At 37.1% G+C, this 19066-nt stretch overlaps 1 protein-coding gene across 2 annotated transcripts in view; it reads right to left on the bottom strand.

The window, feature by feature from the left end:
* CADM2 (cell adhesion molecule 2) overlaps positions 1-18277 on the bottom strand; it is a 1080415-nt gene extending 1062138 nt beyond the window's left edge. The window contains exon 1 of one of the 2 annotated variants that reach the window (XM_025377585.1): positions 17601-18277. In XM_025377585.1, the coding sequence (XP_025233370.1) occupies positions 17601-17661 (61 nt within the window). In that variant the 5' untranslated portion in view covers positions 17662-18277. The remainder of the gene's footprint in view (positions 1-17600) is intronic. The other variant, XM_025377584.1, reaches the window with a different exon arrangement.
* Between the last annotated feature and the right edge of the window lie 789 nt (positions 18278-19066).

Raw genomic sequence — 19066 nt, 5'->3', positions numbered from 1 at the left:
ACATAAGATGATATGCCAGAGTAATCTGTTTGCAGCCATTGATTACTAATAGTCAGTGGCTATGCTACATTGCCTAGGATTAATTTTCATCAAAGATCATTATTAAGAAAGCCTCTTCTTATTTGGATAAAAGTCCTCAAAGAAATAATGACTAAAGGATATTATAAAAAGGATATTATAAAATGCATAGAGCATTTCGGTATGAACTGTAGAGTCTCAATCCAAGGAGAAACATACTAGAAAAGATGTGCTTAGTGTCTATCTAACTTTACTTCTAAGACAAGTAATCACCAGGTTATCACCAAATGTAAGTGGTTTTTATTGTATTTCTGATACTTAAGAAATAAAATAACCAATAGATTTCTGTATTTCTATATTTTTGAAGGAAAAATACTTTTGAAATATATTGGTTTATGATGGATTTTTCACTAAGTACTATGCTTTATTTAATTTATTTAAAGTATGGTATATTTGAAAAATAGATATTGGTTCAATAGTCTTATTTAACTTTCTATAATATAAACATAGTATCAAATATATTAAATTTAAATATTTTCTTGTTGGTGTCTCTGCCAAAATGTCAACTTTCTAAAAATGAATCAAACACGGAATGGTTTCTGAACATGTAGATATGACAAATTTACAAATACCTTTCATAATTTCTTTATCTAGTTCACATTTTATTCCCATAACATAGTAACTAAAAGTGAGAAAGTATTTTAATACAAAGAATCACTCCCCAAGACATACTTTTTATATAATCTTAAATATTTTATCTATTTACCATTAGGTTTCTTTACATTTTACAGTTATGGTGATATAAAATGGGAATTACCTAATTCTTCTTAGGAAAATTTTTATTCAATAGAAAATGAAGGCATCCTTGTGAATAAACAATCCCAGTTCTTTTAAGCAGATCCCCCCTTCTAAACTCTTATACTTTTGACTTTCATTTTGTCTGGGGAGGCCAGACATGAGCACAGAGGTCTAGCAGTGCATTCACTTACGCTTATTAGTTTAGAAGATGTTCATCTCTGAGATTATCTCTCTACATTGTAAGATGACATCCTATGGAACCATTTTGAAATTCTGTATTGATTCTGCCTTCCACAGATAAAAAAACTTGCAAAATAACAGAAAACACAAAGAGTTTTCTATATAATGTTGAGTTTTCTATTAGAGTAAAACTTAAAGTTTTATGATCTAAGTAGCAGCAAGGGGGATTTATTATACGAGAAATGAAGGATGTAAGTTATCTTTCCCCACTCAAAATGATCAGCATGCAAAATTACAATTCTACAAGGAGGTATTTGGTTAAAACTCTTAGAGTACTTCATTACTTTCTATCCAGGTTTTCATTAGAAAATATATAACACATGCTTCAGAAATGGCATTACAAAATTATTAAGAAACATAACTTACAATTGCTTACACAGAACACAGGATGATTTTTGATGGAAAAAAAAAATGCAATCCCTTGTAAGTTTTCTCTTATTTGCCATTCCAAAATGTAAAGGTATCTGAAAGAAGCTATAATTATTACCAATAAAATATACGTCAGATATACCAGTGTACTAAATATATATGGAGAGTGAAACAACTGTTTGTTTGTTGTTTACTTATTTTGTTTTAAATAAGCGTTTTATTTTGGACTATCAGGTACCAAGATTATGGGAAGGTACAATTATCTTAATAACATCCTGAAACTGGAAAAGATTAACTGACAGCCTAATTGAGGTCACATTTTTTGAAAGGGAGGTAAATTAAGCAAACAAAATTTCCTTTCAAGAGAAAGCTTTCTCTTTTGTTTAAAGACTTAATGCAATTAGTAATATTTCAAATAATGGTTACAAATAAATGCATTTTCTTGAGATTACATATTTGCAGCATTTTATACTAAATCAACCCAAACTGTACAAAAATGTTACCATTGTAACTTCTGACTGTAATAATCAAAGATTTTGTAAATAAAACACCAAGCATGAGGTTTTAAAAAACATAATAAAAAAATCTGAAGATATCAGAATGTAATATATTATCTTAAATGTTAGAGAAATGAGGTAAGTAATAAAGTATGATATATCTTGCTGCTTAGGAGGAAGGTTTTTATCTACTGTACAAAAATATTGCTGAAAACAAAGATACAAAATCAATATCAACTTAGTTGGTTAATAAAAAAATAATAGTAGGAGACCAAAACTGTGCCTTACTTAATGCGCTTATCATATGAGAGTATTTAATGAACAGAACAGGACCAAGGAAGTCACTAAGACACAAAGATGACAGAACAGCACCACCTAGTTCCCTTTATAAAAGTTTCCAAGTATGTATGCATCTCTGACTTTGGAAAACTGAATATATTTCAAAATAAATCACTTAATATAAAACTATTCCCTAGCCATTTATCACCTGCAACACAGCATTTACTTGAATTAAAGTTTCTTTTAAAACCAAAAGGAAGTAAAATTAAAGTTAATGGGTAAGCAGTTTTTCTAACTGTGGATTGTAGTACTGTGTATAATCCAAATAAGTAAGTCTCTAAACAGAACTACTATAAATGCTAGACCACCATCATTATGATTTCCAAAGTGTGTGTGTATATATATATAAAATTACACAGAGTTCACTTGTCTATTGTAACATGTATATCATCCATTCCAGGTATATCACTAGCCAATAAATAGTAATATTCAAAAATATCATACAATCTGTTAGAAATGTGATATCATTCCCATCTTGGGGTCATCACACTTAAATATTAAAGGAAGTAAAATAATGATGCCAAGAATATTTGTAGCTATTCACATGATGTGTGTTTCTCTCCAATGTTTTAAATAATTGTATAAAAATTCATTTCATTTGTAAACTTCTTAAATGGTATCCCCATCTATTCTTCAGCTTTGTTGACCAGGTGGTTAATATTTCAACCATATTGAGCAGGAAAGAAAAGTTTCAGGAACAACATTTAATTGACACTTTCAAAAAGTCAAATTATGTTAGTACAGGTTTTAACCAAGTATGATGTATTGTAATATAAGCAAGGGTGGGAGTTTTAATATATATGACACAGTGTAAGGAGTATTGCTTCTAGATAGGACACTTTTAAAGTGTTTTCCCTGAGGCATCAGCAGTTCTTTAAATGAATGTCGCTGGTAACATCAGAATTGCTCAAGCAGAACTCTAGCTCTAAAAAACTAAATATTGTTGCTTGTTACATAGATCCTTCTCACAGACCTCTTCTCCCCTACATTCCCTCTGCTGACCTGGTCATCCACTGTTCTGGCCCACTGAGCCTTTATGAAATTAAATGAATCATCCTCTCGAACAAATCAGTTAGAATAGAGCATTCTTTTTTTTTTTTTTTTTTTTTTTTTTTGAGACGGAGTCTCGCGCTGTGTCACCCAGGCTGGAGTGCAGTGGCGCGATCTCGGCTCACTGCAAGCTCCGCCTCCCAGGTTCAGGCCATTCTCCTGCCTCAGCCTCCGAGGAGCTGGGACCACAGGCGCCGCCACCACGCCCGGCTAGTTTTTTGTATTTTTAGTAGAGACGGGGTTTCACTGTGTTAGCCAGGATGGTCTCGATCTCCTGACCTCGTGATCCGCCCGCCTCGGCCTCCCAAAGTGCTGGGATTACAGGCTTGAGCCACCGCGCCCGGCCAGAATAGAGCATTCTTGAATATTTCTTGTTCACTTCTCAGGTTGTTTCGAGTTGCATTAATAATAATAAAAAAAAGAAACTGGCATCATGCTGAGAACATTTTCAGGATAAACGACTGGCCACATGAGAGCTCTTTAATCTAACCTTAAATTAAAAAACAAAAAAAAATGTTAAAAGCCCACTGAGGTTTACAGCATTGTTGTAAACCAGTGATTTCACATCCTGATTGATATATCCACATCCTGTTGCTGTTGAAAGATATTACTATAAAAATATAATTTCTAATTTTAATTCAGAAGGGCATTATAGGCTGGGCACAGTAGCTTATGCCTATAATCCCATCACTTTGGGAGGCCAAGGTTGGCGGATAACCTGAGGCCAGGAGTTCAAGACCAGCGTTGCCAACATGAAGAAACGCTGTCTCTACTAAAAATACAAAAATTAGCCGGCATGGTGGCACGTGCCTGTAGTCTCAGCTACATGGGAGACTGAGGCATGAGAATCACCTGAACCCGGGAGGCGGAAGTTGCAGTGAGCCGGGATCATGCCACTGCACTCTAGCCTCGGCAACAGAGCAAGACTCCAATTCCAACCAAAAAAAAAAAAAAAAGAAAGGAATTATGTATTTTGATTTGTTTATTATAAACCCCATAAGGGCAGAGACTGCTTCCATCTTGTTCATTTATATATCCAGCATTTTACAACACTGCCTTCAAATAGGTATTTGTTGAAAAATGAATCAATGAATGAGTAAGTTATGCTTAATAAAACCAAAGGCTATGAACAATAAAATGACCATAGAAATTTTTTAATGTACATTAAATGCACAGAAATATGAAATCAAACTCGAAATTGAAAAACCAAATCCAGTCCACTTCCTAATAATAAAAATGACCAAAGAATTTCCTAATTTGAAGAATTGATCTATGCATGTGATTTTGTGAGAAAAGTATGCACGGCTCAAACTCAGGCCAATGGCTACAAAATTAATTTATAAACTTCATTGACAGAGAAAGAAAAGCTCTGAAATTTGTAGAGGCACATATATTACAATAAAAAATCTGTTTACATATGTAAAATCCTTAAGCACTAAACAATGCATGGGTGGATATAAAAAGTTAAATTTCGGTAAATGCTATTTTAAGAGTTACTGTTATACTATGTTATAAAACATCTTTAGGTGGAAAGGAAAAAAGAAAAATGCCATTTCTGCAGTTTGCAATCATCCATAAGTTCCCTCTACAATACATCACCAAAGAATGAATGTGGTTGCAACCACTCAGTCTACAGGTGAAAAAACTAAGCTACAAGAGAAGTAATTTGCTCAAGGCCAGTGAGACAGTGACATGGCTTGCCTGAGAACTCAGGTCTCTTGCTTCCCACTATCATGTCTTCCTACTGCAAGGGACTTCCAAAATCAAAGTTTTAGTCCATTGACAGCTCCTCCCATTACAGAATAAAGAACCCTCACTACTAAATAAAAGACCTCCACCAGGCCAATCTCACTACCACTTCCACACAAACCACAATTTGACCATGTATGCTTCTTGTGTTATGCCCATTTCTCTATTATCAATCCACTTCTATACTCCATCATGGTATGGCTAGGTGATGAGAATTTCCTGGGAGAAAATATCCCTAAAGCCTGATGGAATTTACTTTTACCTTATAGTTAGTCCATCATGAAATGATAAAAAATATTAATCTCCCCAATCTGTCTATACCCATCAAGCATATTTGTTTTATTAAAACATATACTCTTATGCTGTCAGATCCCTCAGGGATAATATGTTCTGTTTTGTTGATAGTCCATACTTGTACAGTCAATAAAATTGGGTAAAGCAAAACAAAGTTTAAAATAAATCTGACTTTAGTGACTTCCACCAGACCTCTATAATACTATGCACTTCATATCGCTCTAGAATACTTTTATCATAGCATTGGAAATTTCATGGAAATGAAATGATATGGAAAAATTAAGTTACTAAATGGTAACACCATTAGTTTTACCTCATCCATAGCATTTTTATATTGATAAAAAAGCAAGCCAGCGAACATGAAACTACCCTGCATAAATTTTACTTGATTTTTAAAAATATGTCTGTAAATATTATTGAACATACTTCTTTTTCATGTTACTTACCATGAAATCTTTCCGTAAAATCAATACTATTTGTACAATGGTCTTTCTATAAAATCTGTACTCTTAGTGTAATATTTGTTTGGTAAATATCATGGATATTGTTTTTAATTTGGTGCCTCTGGACAAGAATGTTGGTCTGAAATGCTTTGGCATGTAAAGTAACAGGTAAAGGTGTTTCTTTTTAATAACAAACTGAAATTCAATTTCTAAGTGAATCATTACGAATAAAAATCTTGAACATAGGAAGGTATAACTTTTCCTCACAGTTCCAGTTTCAGATAGTATGTGGTTACACACAAAAAATTAAAGTATGTCATATTTAACCATAGGTTATAGGAATATCCTCAATATAATGAATAAATTCAGTAACATATTAAGATAATGTTTCGTTGAAATAGTGAAAGAGTCAACAAAAATTGCGTCCAACAAAAAATTGCAAAACAAACTACCTTCCCTTTAACTCACTAGTCTCTGGAAAGTTGATGAGCAGGGGCCAGACAATAGCCATGTGAGAGAAGAAGGGTTATTCTGCAACTGTAGCAACATACAGACATATTTTCACATGAAGCAAGACTAGGTGCTAACAGAAGCTATGAGAGAATATAATTCTTAATACCAACTGTATAAAGCGGCAAGAACCCTTAATAAATTTAGCTAGTTTATCTTCATTGGACACTTATTTACAGAATACATATTCATCTATGAGGACGATAGAGTGATTTCAGCACCTGGCATTCAGGTAAATCGTAAGCTAGTCTAGTTAATAATATCTTTTCAAATGCTAAGAGTCATGAAACAGTCAAAAATCCAAAAGACATCAGGGAAATTGATTTTTAAAATGTGAGGAAAAAACTATATGACTTTTACGAAAAGCCACATTTCATTGGGACTTTTTAGAAAAAGTATTCTTAAAACACTTTATGTGAAAATACAGTCACTAAAAATTGTACAGTCTTTTCTCCCTTGGTTTCGGGTTTCCAGTAACTGTATTTACATTTTCTTTAAAAAGTAGATAATATTTCCATCCTATCTCTCTCTGTCTTTCAAATGCAAAAAAAAAAAAAAAAAAAAATCCAATCACAGCATATATGTGTCATCAATTGCATAAGTAACTAAGCATTAAAAACACAAACAGATCAACATTTAGAATTTATAAAGGGTCTTTTAAATAATACTGACAGAATGTCTTCCAGTTAACTGCGAAGAATGCACCCTGAATCTTTACTTCAGGGACTAATCAGAGAACCTCTACTCTCTAGCTTGGCAGGAAAAAAAAAAAAAAAAAAAAAGCAGGTCAGTCCACACATAATCTGGTAGATCAAGGTCAGCTTGTAATTCCTCTTTGTTTATACATTTATCCGGAAATGCCAGCTACTCAAAGTAGAACAACAAGATAATGTGGCTTCACGTTTAACCAAAGTCATCATCAGGAATATTTTTGAAGCTAGAGATAAAATCTTTGGAAAGCAGACTGAAGATAAGGGGTTAAAATACCCAAAGATATCAGTAAGATTCAAATAAATGTTTACAGTACAAATTTGAATGGACTGCCCTGACTTAAAGCAATTAATTCATATTTTTGTTAAGTGCACCATTATTTAGAATTATTTTTGTTTCTTGGGGTGTATTTCTGTCTTCTTCCTGTATATTACATACAAATGAAAAGTCACTGAAAATATTTATTCTATTTGGAGTACTGTATTGGCATTTTGGCAGTTATAATGTAAATACTTATATATTATCTAGATCCAATTAAAGAGTTGTATCAAGATTAAATCTATTAGAAGAAAACTAATCAATCAGTGGAAGGATGAAAACATTTGAAAAACAAACAAACAAAAAAGACAGACCAGACATTCGATTAGTCACTTGAAATATAATGAGGACTAAGACTTCAGCCCCTGTACACTAGGGGCTTATAGTCCACTAGAGGAGACAGGCAGACAAACACATAACCTTCAAAACACTATAATAATAATAGCCATATTTTATGTAGATCATAGAATAGACAAAATCAAATGCTCAGTTCTCTCATGAACTAAGAACACATAAATGCTTCAAATAATCAATAGATGGCAGATGGCATTCTTTTGTCTACTAAAACTAAACTATAGCTTCAAAAATTATGCTATTGTGTAAAGTAATCAAATAAAAATTGTCAAAACATATTATATCAGCTTATAAAACGCTTTTTATTGCCATAAGCATAAATAAAAGAATAAAAGACACAAGTTGCAGTTACAAATTAAACCACCCTTTTCTTATGACATAAGACACAGAGGAAGACATGTAAGTCAAAGGGTACAATTAATACAAATGCACTCTCATACTCATGTAATATAGGAAAATATCCCCCTTATAAGTGATATCAGATACAAAACAAGCCAATTCTTGTAGCAATCTCTCCACAAATGAAGTCTCTTTAAGAAAAAGACGTCTGCCTCTCTCTGTTGAGTTCGGCGTCTCTCTATACTTTCACCAATATTCAAATTGCATCCAAATTAAAACCTGAAAATCAAATGTCTCAGATTTGGCAATGCACTGACATTTGGCAGTCCACAAAGATTGCAGGCAATTAATACTACTTAATATCTATACCCTCACATAAAATCCAGCAAAACTTCAAGATCCCACCATAGCAAAATGTGTTAATGGGCTAGTTAAGGAATAGAGCATTGACTTAGGAACAATTTGTGATTCTTCTTTTTGTTTGGGAAAATGAAAGAGACAATCCCTATTCAGGGTAGGGGATACACATTTTCACTCATTATTTTATTTCAATCCTAGAGCAGTATCTGTTATTTAGAATCAACAGATACTGTATTATGTATCACAATGGTGAATTTAATTCTGCCTTGGCAGGGTATCTAGTAAGTGCAGAATGTGAGTAACTGCTTGCTATATTGAAGTCATAGATACATAATTGCCTTCAGAAACATCCTTCTCTGAATACCACCTACACATTAATACATGACAGTGAACTTACAGCCAGACCCCTGTTCTATCCCACATGATCCCTGAAAAGGCTTTGAAATGAGGACACGTGCATAATTAAGGCACACTGAATATCACAGTACATGTAACAAACTAGAGTATTATGAATCCTTAGGGGAACCTCATAGAACTAATACATTTTCTAAAGAAAGCTGCACATGAGTAAAGGGAGACTAAAATGCTAATTAGATCCTCTCAGTGGAAGCTATAGAAAAGTTGATTCTTGAATCCTGAAGTTGGACATAGAATGGAACATTTGTATACAGAAGTGCTGGAGAGGGAAAAAAAGAACTTGACATAAAAGCCCTTGAATAGATGATTTACACAATTCATGAGCAAATAAATGAAGCAAAATAAAAATATAACAGTGGGAGAATTCCAAACCTCCTGAAAGGGTTAAGTATGAGAACTGATTTTGTATTAGAAAGGGATTATGTAACAACAGAGGGAAATACTCAGCCTAGCATATGCTAATTTAGTCAGCTTTGCCAGGCATTTCTCTGTGTGTTTGGCTGGCTGACTCACATTCCTTTCCCCTTCTTTTTGCCATTTTTATTAAGAGACTACGGAACGGAGCTTTCAAAAAAGTGCAGTAATAACAATAACAAAAACAACTCAACACATATTGTACATGTTTTATCCTTGCTAAAACACTGGGGTGTGCTCCTTGGGGGTTGAAAGGAAAAATACCCAGTCTGTACATATTCTGTACATATCCTTTAGCAAAACTCCACTTCTTTATTCTTCATTCCCCATTAATTCATTTTAATGGATCTTTCAAGTCGGTAGCATGGGCAGGGAATGGGAGGGATATTATATTCCTGAAGAGTATAAAGGAAGCTGAGTTAGTATTCAGACTTCAGCACATAAAATAGAGAGCAGTAAAGAAATGGCAATTAAATAAAAAGCTTACTATATATTTTTCTTTGCTTTTACATATAAATATTCTAATTCGTAATGCATTATTTCTCATTTAAATTTAAGCCTACAACTCCAGATTGAAAAACAGAGATGCAAAAGGTATGAGAATGAATGGAAGTTACAAATGTCATGGACATTTTCCCCCATGGGGGATACAGGACAAGCTCATGTAAAATATGAATTTATTAAGAAAATTAGGACTTTTTTTACACACTATAAATTTTAGGCCTTGATGTTTAAATAAGCATTATGGAAGGCACCTGCATTTTAAAATACAAACAATTTTAGCTTAAAAGCTAAAAATATTTCTTTACAAGAATAGATTAATTGGCTTTATGAATTACAGCAAATCAATATAACAGCTATACACTCAGCAGTCGACAGCACATCCTTGTCAGAAAGGTGCTTTCTCACTCTGTTCTCAAGGACAACTTTAGATAAGCAATGTATCCTTACTGTAAATTAACCATCATAAAATATATAAAATTTTTAGAATCGCAATCTGACTTTTTAAAGGACTTTGTTTTCTTATAATGTGACATTATTTGCACTATTTGATCACATTTAGCTTTGAGATTTTTCTTTTTTCTGAAAGCAAAAGTATGCTTATTTTTACTTGTTAAGCAATCCCTAATGATGTCAGTATTTAACCCCCGGAATAACTCCTTAACTATCACTAGACAGAGACTTCCTCTCTAGCAATGAAATGGCTAAAAGATAATTTAAATATTCAAGTAAAAATGATTTGCTGACTCAGAAACAGTTATTCCCAAAGTTGAATACAGACTGTGTTAATATTTCCTTCAAAGACCTCAAAATACAATGTGAATAGTTAATAACCCCCTCTCTCTATGGCAAATCTTACCAACTTAGCTCTGTATCTATTCAAGTAGTAATAAGTTCTTATCACTCAGTTTCATTAGCGCAAAAATAGATCCAGAATACTCAACCCTATTGTTATTTCATAAATTGTAAGACTTGTGTGTGTGTTTTAAGTGGAAGGCTTGTAAATCGTTGTTGTAGCCTAAGAAAATTTACTTAAAAAATAATATAAAATTCCTAACCTTAATTGAAAGAGTAAAAGAACACAATGAGTCAAAACAAAACAAACTCTTACCTTTTCCTTCATTCTATTATACATCCCTGAAAGCCCTAAACTCTAATTACAAAATTAATAAAGATGTTCTTCAGTCTTAAAAATGACATACGTAAATGTGTATATATGTGCATATATGTAAATAAGTGACTGTGAAATACTTCCTTTCTCTATAATTACATCTCTGATTTTGACATTAATATTTAACTGATCCCTACTTAAGCAGAATATTTACTTCACTAATTTTTAAATAGGCTTCTAAGATGAAAACATGCTTCTAAGATGAAAACAATTTCATATATGCTTAAGGAAATCCACTGAACACATTAACAGGAACAACTGGGCTCACTAATAAAAATCAGCTGTATAACATATTCAGGTTTTTGTTCTGTGGCAAATGGAATCAAAATATACAAAGCTATGTTAGTTCCTTTTATCTGATAGGGTTTAATGGTACAACAATAGGTTTACAACTCTTACTTTTTTAGAGAACGTATCAGATGACTTTGCCTACATGATAAATAATATTGTTCAGATAGGAAACATTCTCTACTGATGTGACATAACACAAATTATACTTAACAACACTAAATAAATTGAACATACACTGAACAGTTAACTCCTATATTGTAAAGAAACTACTATATTCTCATAGTACAGGAAATGCTCTAATAAGAATGAGATTAAGGGACTAACTGCTTACTCACTGAAGGAAGAACTGGATAACAGAATGTTTCCCAGCCAAACAGTTATTAGGTCCAACACATGTAAAAAACAGCAAAGAAATCCTATTGCAATTTTGCTATTCATCTTCACTAAACTGACCTATGTTCCTGATGGTCTGGAAGAAAATTAAATGTTCACCATTCATTGGATGAAAACGTTGGTAGTTTTAGTGGGATTTGTTTATTACTCTCTAAACAAAATCTATGTTCTCTCTTTTGCTTTGTCATAAGTTCGTGTGATTACAAATACTCTGGATCATTTCTGCTTACAAAAAGCTAAAGGATGTTTTATGTCCACTACAAGCTATGAAAAAGACTTCCCATTTCACTCTCATGCCACATGATTGCTTTCCTCTGAGTTTGCCGCCTCTGCAGAGCACATTAGGCCTGAGATGCCATTTGCATCATCACACAGCAGGGGGCTTCAGCTGCCACAGCTCTAGGTTAATCCTCACCCACCTCTTTACACAAGGAATTTGCAGAAGATGCCTTTCTTGATACTACAGAATTGCACTCCAAAAATGCTTGACATTTTCAAATAAAATGTTGGCAATGAACGTGTCCTTTTAAATATTTTAGGTTAAATCAGTAAATTTAAATTATGTCCTTCATTTTTTATAAAATTAGTTTATGATCTAATCTAATGTAAAGTATCTGGAGTTTTTAATCAAGGAAAAGAAAAAAATGGTAGGAAAATGTTAAAAATGACTGATCAGATTGAATTCACTTAAAGATATATATTAAGAACTATTTATGTGATAATTTAATATAGGAAAACTTTCATAAACCAACATAGCTTACAAAATGTCAAAATTAACTCTTACATGACTTGACAAAGTATGAGTGTTTCCATATTATGAAGAGAAGAGATCATTTAATCCCATCAGAAGTAATTAGGACATACTGTTATTCAATCCAGCACGACTGTTTATGCATCTACTAAAATGAGGATAAGAAAACTGCATAGCTATGTAAGGCTCAGAGCTTGCCCTCAGGAAGCTTAAGTATAATAATTGTTGGGCACTAGAACTGTTTTAAGACAGTAAATCAGACCAGTATCTGCCAATTCAACAAAGGGGCTTCTGACTTCAGTTTCTGAGTCGGCTTCCTTGGTTTGTGATTTTCCTTCTCTCTACTTCCTTAGTCTATTCAGTCAGCTGCTACAGAATGGGTGACTTAGCCAATCGGTTTAATACAGTCTAATAAAATGAAGACTATTTCTCAATAAATATCATAGAGCACATGTCAGCAAGCTCAAATAAAACATCCATATGACATTAGGTCTATATTTGATTATTAATGTACCCCCAAATCCTTCATAGTAAATAAGGCTTACTTGTCTCAATCACTGATATCCCACAGACTACTTAAAGAGAAAATTTATGCCATTTGGTGTTGATTCCAGGCCACTTTCAAATGCATGCTTAGGATGTCTTCCAACATTTTTGCACTTCCATTTTGCTCTTTAAGTGATTTAAGTATTTTTTTTCTTTAAGAAAAATGACATTCTACCACTATTTAATTGTGTGACAAATAGTTTTAAAATGTCTTATCTTCTAATGAAGGACACAAGAACAGATCATCTCAATTGATACTTAGCTTTGTCATATTATGTTCCCAGAGTTCTAATAGTTATAGAAATGGAAAAAAGACAATGAAGTAAGCTTCCACATCTTGATATAAAACCAGTCTAGGAACTCCTCATATTTGCAAAGATTTTCTTAATTACCAATTGTCTGATGTTCGACTATTTAAGCCACAGTTATTGCATTTAAGTATATAGGCTCCATTTTCCAAAGTTTATGTTAATCGAAAAAGGGAGTGAGTAAAATGTATTTCAAGAACTACATTTGGCATAAGAAATGAGTTTGACAAGACTAAAGTTAATATATGTGAAGGTAAAATAGTTGGAAAGATATGATTTTAGGAAGCATAATTATTTCATTAAGTGTATATAAGTATAATATGTATTATAATGTGCTTTCTAAAAAATGTAAGATGAGGTTTATGACACATACTGAGGCAAGTATTATGTACATCCAATGAGATTTAATTTGAATACATATTCAAATTAAATTGTGTTTGTGTTATATTTCTACTAAACATAACAAATCATTTACCAGAATATACCATGGCCAAAATAAAAAATAAAAAAAACACACACACACACACAAACACAAAAAACTAAAGCCCCAGTATCTGTCTTGGAGGTGTTTTTGTATACGACTAATTCCAAAAAGTAAACACAGTTCTCAACAAAATGAGGTCTTGTATGCATGTATGCATGACTATTTCTTGTTATATTTTGCCCTTGTTTCTTTTTTGCCCTTTCCAGAATTGTTTCCTGTGCTGCCCAGGGCACTCTCTCCATCTTTGCAGTGCCCCCTCAGGCATGGAAAGGGATAAAGTTTCAGCAAGGGTTAGCAATTGAACTGGATCTACTCTATAGCCAAGAGAGGACTTAGTTACAGGTGGCAAGCTTTTGCAATCCTTGCAAAGAAATTCATTTCTCTAATGTGTCCCTTGTGCTTACTCCAGATTTTCCTCTTTCTATGATGAGGGAAAATAAGAAAAGATGCATTGTAGCTGAACACTAAATCAAATTTTGCTATTTAAGTAGCCTACATTCCAAGTTATAGTTTGGCCAAAAGCATATATTTATTTTCTATTTATTATTCATTTCCTAAAGACACGATGAGGATGAGGACAAACTGGCAGATGTTATAGAATTAAGTAAGCCTTTTTTAAAAAAACTCATTTTATCATTGACTGGATTCTCATCACTGGCTTATCACTCCACATATTAACAAGCCAGAAAATTGATTTGCTTCCGAGAAAAAAAGGTAAAAAATATAGGTGATAATATAAATACAGTCAGTTAAAATACAGAAACACGGAGAAGATATGTTCAAATGAGTTTTTTTGTCTTTAATAATGTATACTGCAAGAAAGGGAAGAGTAATACATGGGATAAATAAACTGATTAGTATTACTTAAGTGAATATCACTATAGTGCTGATAAAGCTAAAAAAAGAAGCTATTGACTGACTATAGTATTTGCCTAGTCATAACTACTAGCAGGCAGGGCAGACTCCCTCTAGCCAAAATCAGTCGCTCACTAGTTCCCCTGCCACCCTTTTCTCCCTGCACATAGAAAGACCCGCTAAGTAGTTAATCTATGTCCAAGAAATAAAGCCTTCATTTTACAACCTAACCAAGTCCTAATAAAACGGTAGGGTAGGGGAGAAACATAAATCTGAACCCCGAAGCAATGTTCTCAGCCAAGCCTAAGACAAGGAAGGGATGAGCAATTTGAGCAAAACCTGACAATATCAACAAAGTATGATGTGTCTGTGGAGTAGTGTTTGATGAATAAATGTGAGGCAGCCATAAACATGAGAAGACAATCCAGTAGTGCTTTGTGCCTCCTCCTCTTTCTTTCTTTCTTTTTTTAATCCTCTTATCTCTTTTAGTGTATTCATATGGCCTGATCTAAGATGCTCCTAAGTCCACAGACATGGTTGGACTTGTGCTCTTTCCCTGGTTGCTGTATAGGACCTTTATTTATTTATTTATTGGACCTAATGCTGGTGTTGCTGCTGGTTGCAGTGGTGCATTTTCTCTGCTATACTCACACCCCCTTCCCGCACCCACCCCCCCACCCCAGTCTGCTGTGAAAAGAAGCACTGTCTTATTCATTGGTTTACATACTCAATAAAAGAGACTCATGCCTGAATGCTGCTGATGGAATCTCTCCGGGTAGAGAAAGAGTAAATCCTCCTCCAGGCTGAGAGAGGCACCAGCAAACAGTTATTTTGCACTGCACTGAATAGACAATTCACAGGGAAATGTTGAAGGAAGAGAGGAGGCGACCCCAAGTGCAGTCCATGACCCACAAGCTCTATAATAAATAATTTCGCAGCAGCCCAGCAGTGTGTGCATTGACCGGCCGGGACCAGCACACACAGATTGGCAGGGAAAATACATCTAGCGGTGTCGAATTTTCATTGCAATCACCAAATTAACTGATTCCCCCACATCACACTCCCCCCAACACGGCGCATGCCGGCGCGCGCGCGCGCGCACACACACACACACACACACACAGCTGAGCTGAGAAATGCAAGTTACTGAGAGGTGAAGTAGGGTCTCCGGGAGATTGTCTCAGCGCAGATTAAAAACCTAAGTAACGTGTCAGACACCCGGGTTACTTGCGTGAGGATGGGGGTGTGAAGGGTGAGAAATGGGACTCGGCGGCATACGCAGGAAGAATGTGCTGTCTGCCTTCACGGAGATTCTGGCACACATGACATGCCTGAAATTTACACCCAACGTAAAATACACAAAAGTACCACCAAAATATTCTACACAAGATCTCTAGAAGGTCAGTTAGTTAATTCAGGAAAATTCTGCCCACTGCCTCTTCTTTCATGTTCATAAATATGCATAAATAAAATTCTGTCCCCAGTCTATATCCCGGAGGAGGGCAGGAGAGAGGATGCATTCCAAGAACTTGCTGAAAGATGGTTCATTGACCTCATTTAAATCCTCCAAAGGCCGATTGGGCTTTGCACGCCAGTGAGTCTACGTGTGTCTTACTTTCAGATCCCTTTTACCCAGGGAAAAATTAATTTCATCAACTTGTCTTCCTGCAAATACCCAAATAATGACAGAAGGGTTTAGAGATAGGCAAAGAAAAAAAATCTAGTCACCTAGCTTAAAAAATATTCTATCAATCATCATTTCACATCCATCCTCGCTATATCTCACATTCAAGCCACATCCCTATACTATTCTCTTCAAAGCGACAATCTTCCGCCTTACAGCCCCTGCCCGCCCAGCCCTAGCACGCCGCCTCTGCCTCCTCCACCACCCAAAGTGTCCTCATGCACTCCTGTACTATGCATTGCCATTTATTTCATAATCAGCATCATCCTCCCATTCCACACAGCACCCTCACTCCCTCCTCCAAAAAAGAGGGTCTGGAGAAAAGTGAACCCAGATTCCCTAGCCTTCCGGCATCCAAACCCAGTGATTTGCATAATAACAGCGTTCTGTGCGGCTTCCCTCCACTGCGGTCGTAGGGGTTCTTACATTTCACGTGAAAGGATAATATTAATTACGGAAAGAAGCGGCAGAGAGAAGATGGAGAGGTAGGAAATCTAAGTGAAAATCTCTTGGCAGTAAAGTAACTGCTAGGAAGCATACATTTCTTTGATTAAAAAAAAAAAAGAAATGACACAGACTGAATAATAAAAAGTCAATGTGTTGATAAAGTGCGTTTGGGTCTTTTAATTTTTTTTGCCTTTTCTCCCCTTTCTTAATTTATTGGTTTATTTATTCATTCGTTCAATTTTTTTATTTTTTCTTATTCTTTTTCCTTTCTTTCTTTTTCTTTCTTTCTTTTTTTTTTTTTTTTTTTTTTCTTAAATCCCAGACAGAGTCTCCTCTCTCTTCCTAGGTGAATGACACGTCTCACAACACATTTCCCCCCCCGGAGATGTTATTGCAATGCACACGGTGCTGCCGCTGCTGCTGTTCTCGCCGTCTTGGTAGCTCGCTCCCAGGCTCTCACACACTTTTTAAAGACACACGGATATGATGATGGTGGGAAGAGGGGGAAAAGAAAAGACGACCCGAAAAGGGGGAGGTTAAAGAGATGACAAGAGACGGAGAGGGTCGGTCAAGAGCGTGATGTGGGAGGTGGCTGGTGGGGGTTGTCGGGAGGGTGGAATGTTCAGAGAGGCACAAGTTGCCAGCCAAAAGGCGTGGGAGGGGGATGCCGGCGGGGATGGAGTGAGATGAAGGAAGCTCAGGTGAATGAAAAGGCAAAAGGTGCCGCGTAAGGGGCTGACTGCTGGGAAGGCAGGGCTGAGCCAGCGTTAGAAATTCAAGGGGCTGGTGCAAACTGCCACTGCCCCCTGCCGCACCAGAGAGTAGGGGGAGGGGGTGGAAATCGCTGGGGACAGGAGGACTGGGAGGGGAGAGTGGAAATATGGGGTGGAATGGGAAAGATGGGGAATGGGCGAGAAGTTGATGTTCCCCGCGGCGGGGCGGGGATTACCTTGTAGCAGGAGCCCGCAGACACTGTAGAAGCGGAGAACAGCGCTGCGTTTCCAAATCATGGTCCCTTCTCTAAAGGGCTGGGGAAGGAACGAGGGGGTAAGTAGATGCTGGTGAGCGGGGCACGAGAGTGCAGGGCTCCGCTGGTGTCCTCCTCCCGGCGCCCACGGGACCTACCGTCCCCGCCGCTGAGGTGTTCGAACCCGCGGACTCGGATCGGCGGCAGCAGTAGCGACAGCGGCAAAGCACCCGCAGAATGGGGTATCGGTGGGCGAAATAGTTTCTTCTCCTCCTCCTCCTGCTGGTGGTGCAGCCGCGACAGCCTGTCTGCCAGGCAGGGGTTTGGAGCTTGCCTTCCTCTCGGCGCGCACAGCAAGTCCCAGAGCCCGCCGGGGCTGCCCGAGCAGGTGGTGCAGGGGTGCCGGGTTGTCGGAGAAGGTGCGGGCGAGGGCTGCAAGGAGTGGATAGGTCACGGAGGGGAAGGGCTGGGGGAGAGGGGGAGCAAGCAAGCAGCACTGCCGCTCGCACCCGGGGTGTCTCGAGGTCCTGGGAGGGGAGGTAGCAGCGGTGAAAGCAGCGCTAGTGGCGGCAGCGGCGGCGGCAGTGGCGGCTCCCGGATGCTCCGGCTGCAGCGGCGGCTGTAGCGGAGCGGCAGCGGCGGCGGCGGCAGCTCTACGGAGCACCAGACACAAGGGCAAGCTCAGAGCGGCGGAGGCCCCGCCCCCACCCTGGCCAGGGACAGACACCGCCCCCCGGCCAATGGAAACACAGCCGCCCACCAGGTCTGGCCAATGAGAGAAGGGGATGGGTGGAGACAAGCGCCGGGAAAAACAAACAGGCTTCTCAAGGACCCTTCGGGCAGGAAGCACTGAAGCCCCCATTCAGCACCCCCGGCGGATCTCACCTCTTTAGAGATGTGTCGTCCGAACTTGCAGGCGAGACAACTGCCTTCATTAAACAGCGCTCTGCACTCAGGGAGGGTTCAGCCAATCGCCACCGCGAGGGGGCGGGGTTAGCCGTGTCCCCAGCATGTTCTGGAATTCGTGGTGCCTGGGCCAGGTCCTGGGTGCGAGGTTCTTCTGCGCATTTGGACTCCTAGAGCAGATGGTGGCTGCACCTGCCCACTCACCAGCTGCAGTAGCAATCTCTGACGATTCCAGCAGCAAAAGGGAAAGATTGCAGAGGACGTGGGAGAGGCTAAGTATAGAGAGTGGAACACCTACCTGCCTACAAGAACTTGTGTTGCAAAGAAGGAAAAATAAGTGGAGGAAATAATTTTGTTGTTGTTGTTCAGAGATTTTACTTAGTCTAGGCATAAATCTCAGTGGAGCTTGGTGGGTAGCAGTGCTGGCACTGGCATCAGGCAGCCTTTGGTTCAAATAGCATAGCTGTCGCTTCTTGTTTTATAGTGTTTGATGATTTACTTGAACGTTTAAATCTAAAGCCTCCTCAACTGCAAAACGGGGA

The sequence above is a fragment of the Theropithecus gelada genome, chromosome 2, assembly GCF_003255815.1.
Source record: "Theropithecus gelada isolate Dixy chromosome 2, Tgel_1.0, whole genome shotgun sequence".
Taxonomy (NCBI): domain Eukaryota; kingdom Metazoa; phylum Chordata; class Mammalia; order Primates; family Cercopithecidae; genus Theropithecus; species Theropithecus gelada.
This window is presented reverse-complemented; position numbering and strand designations above follow the sequence as displayed.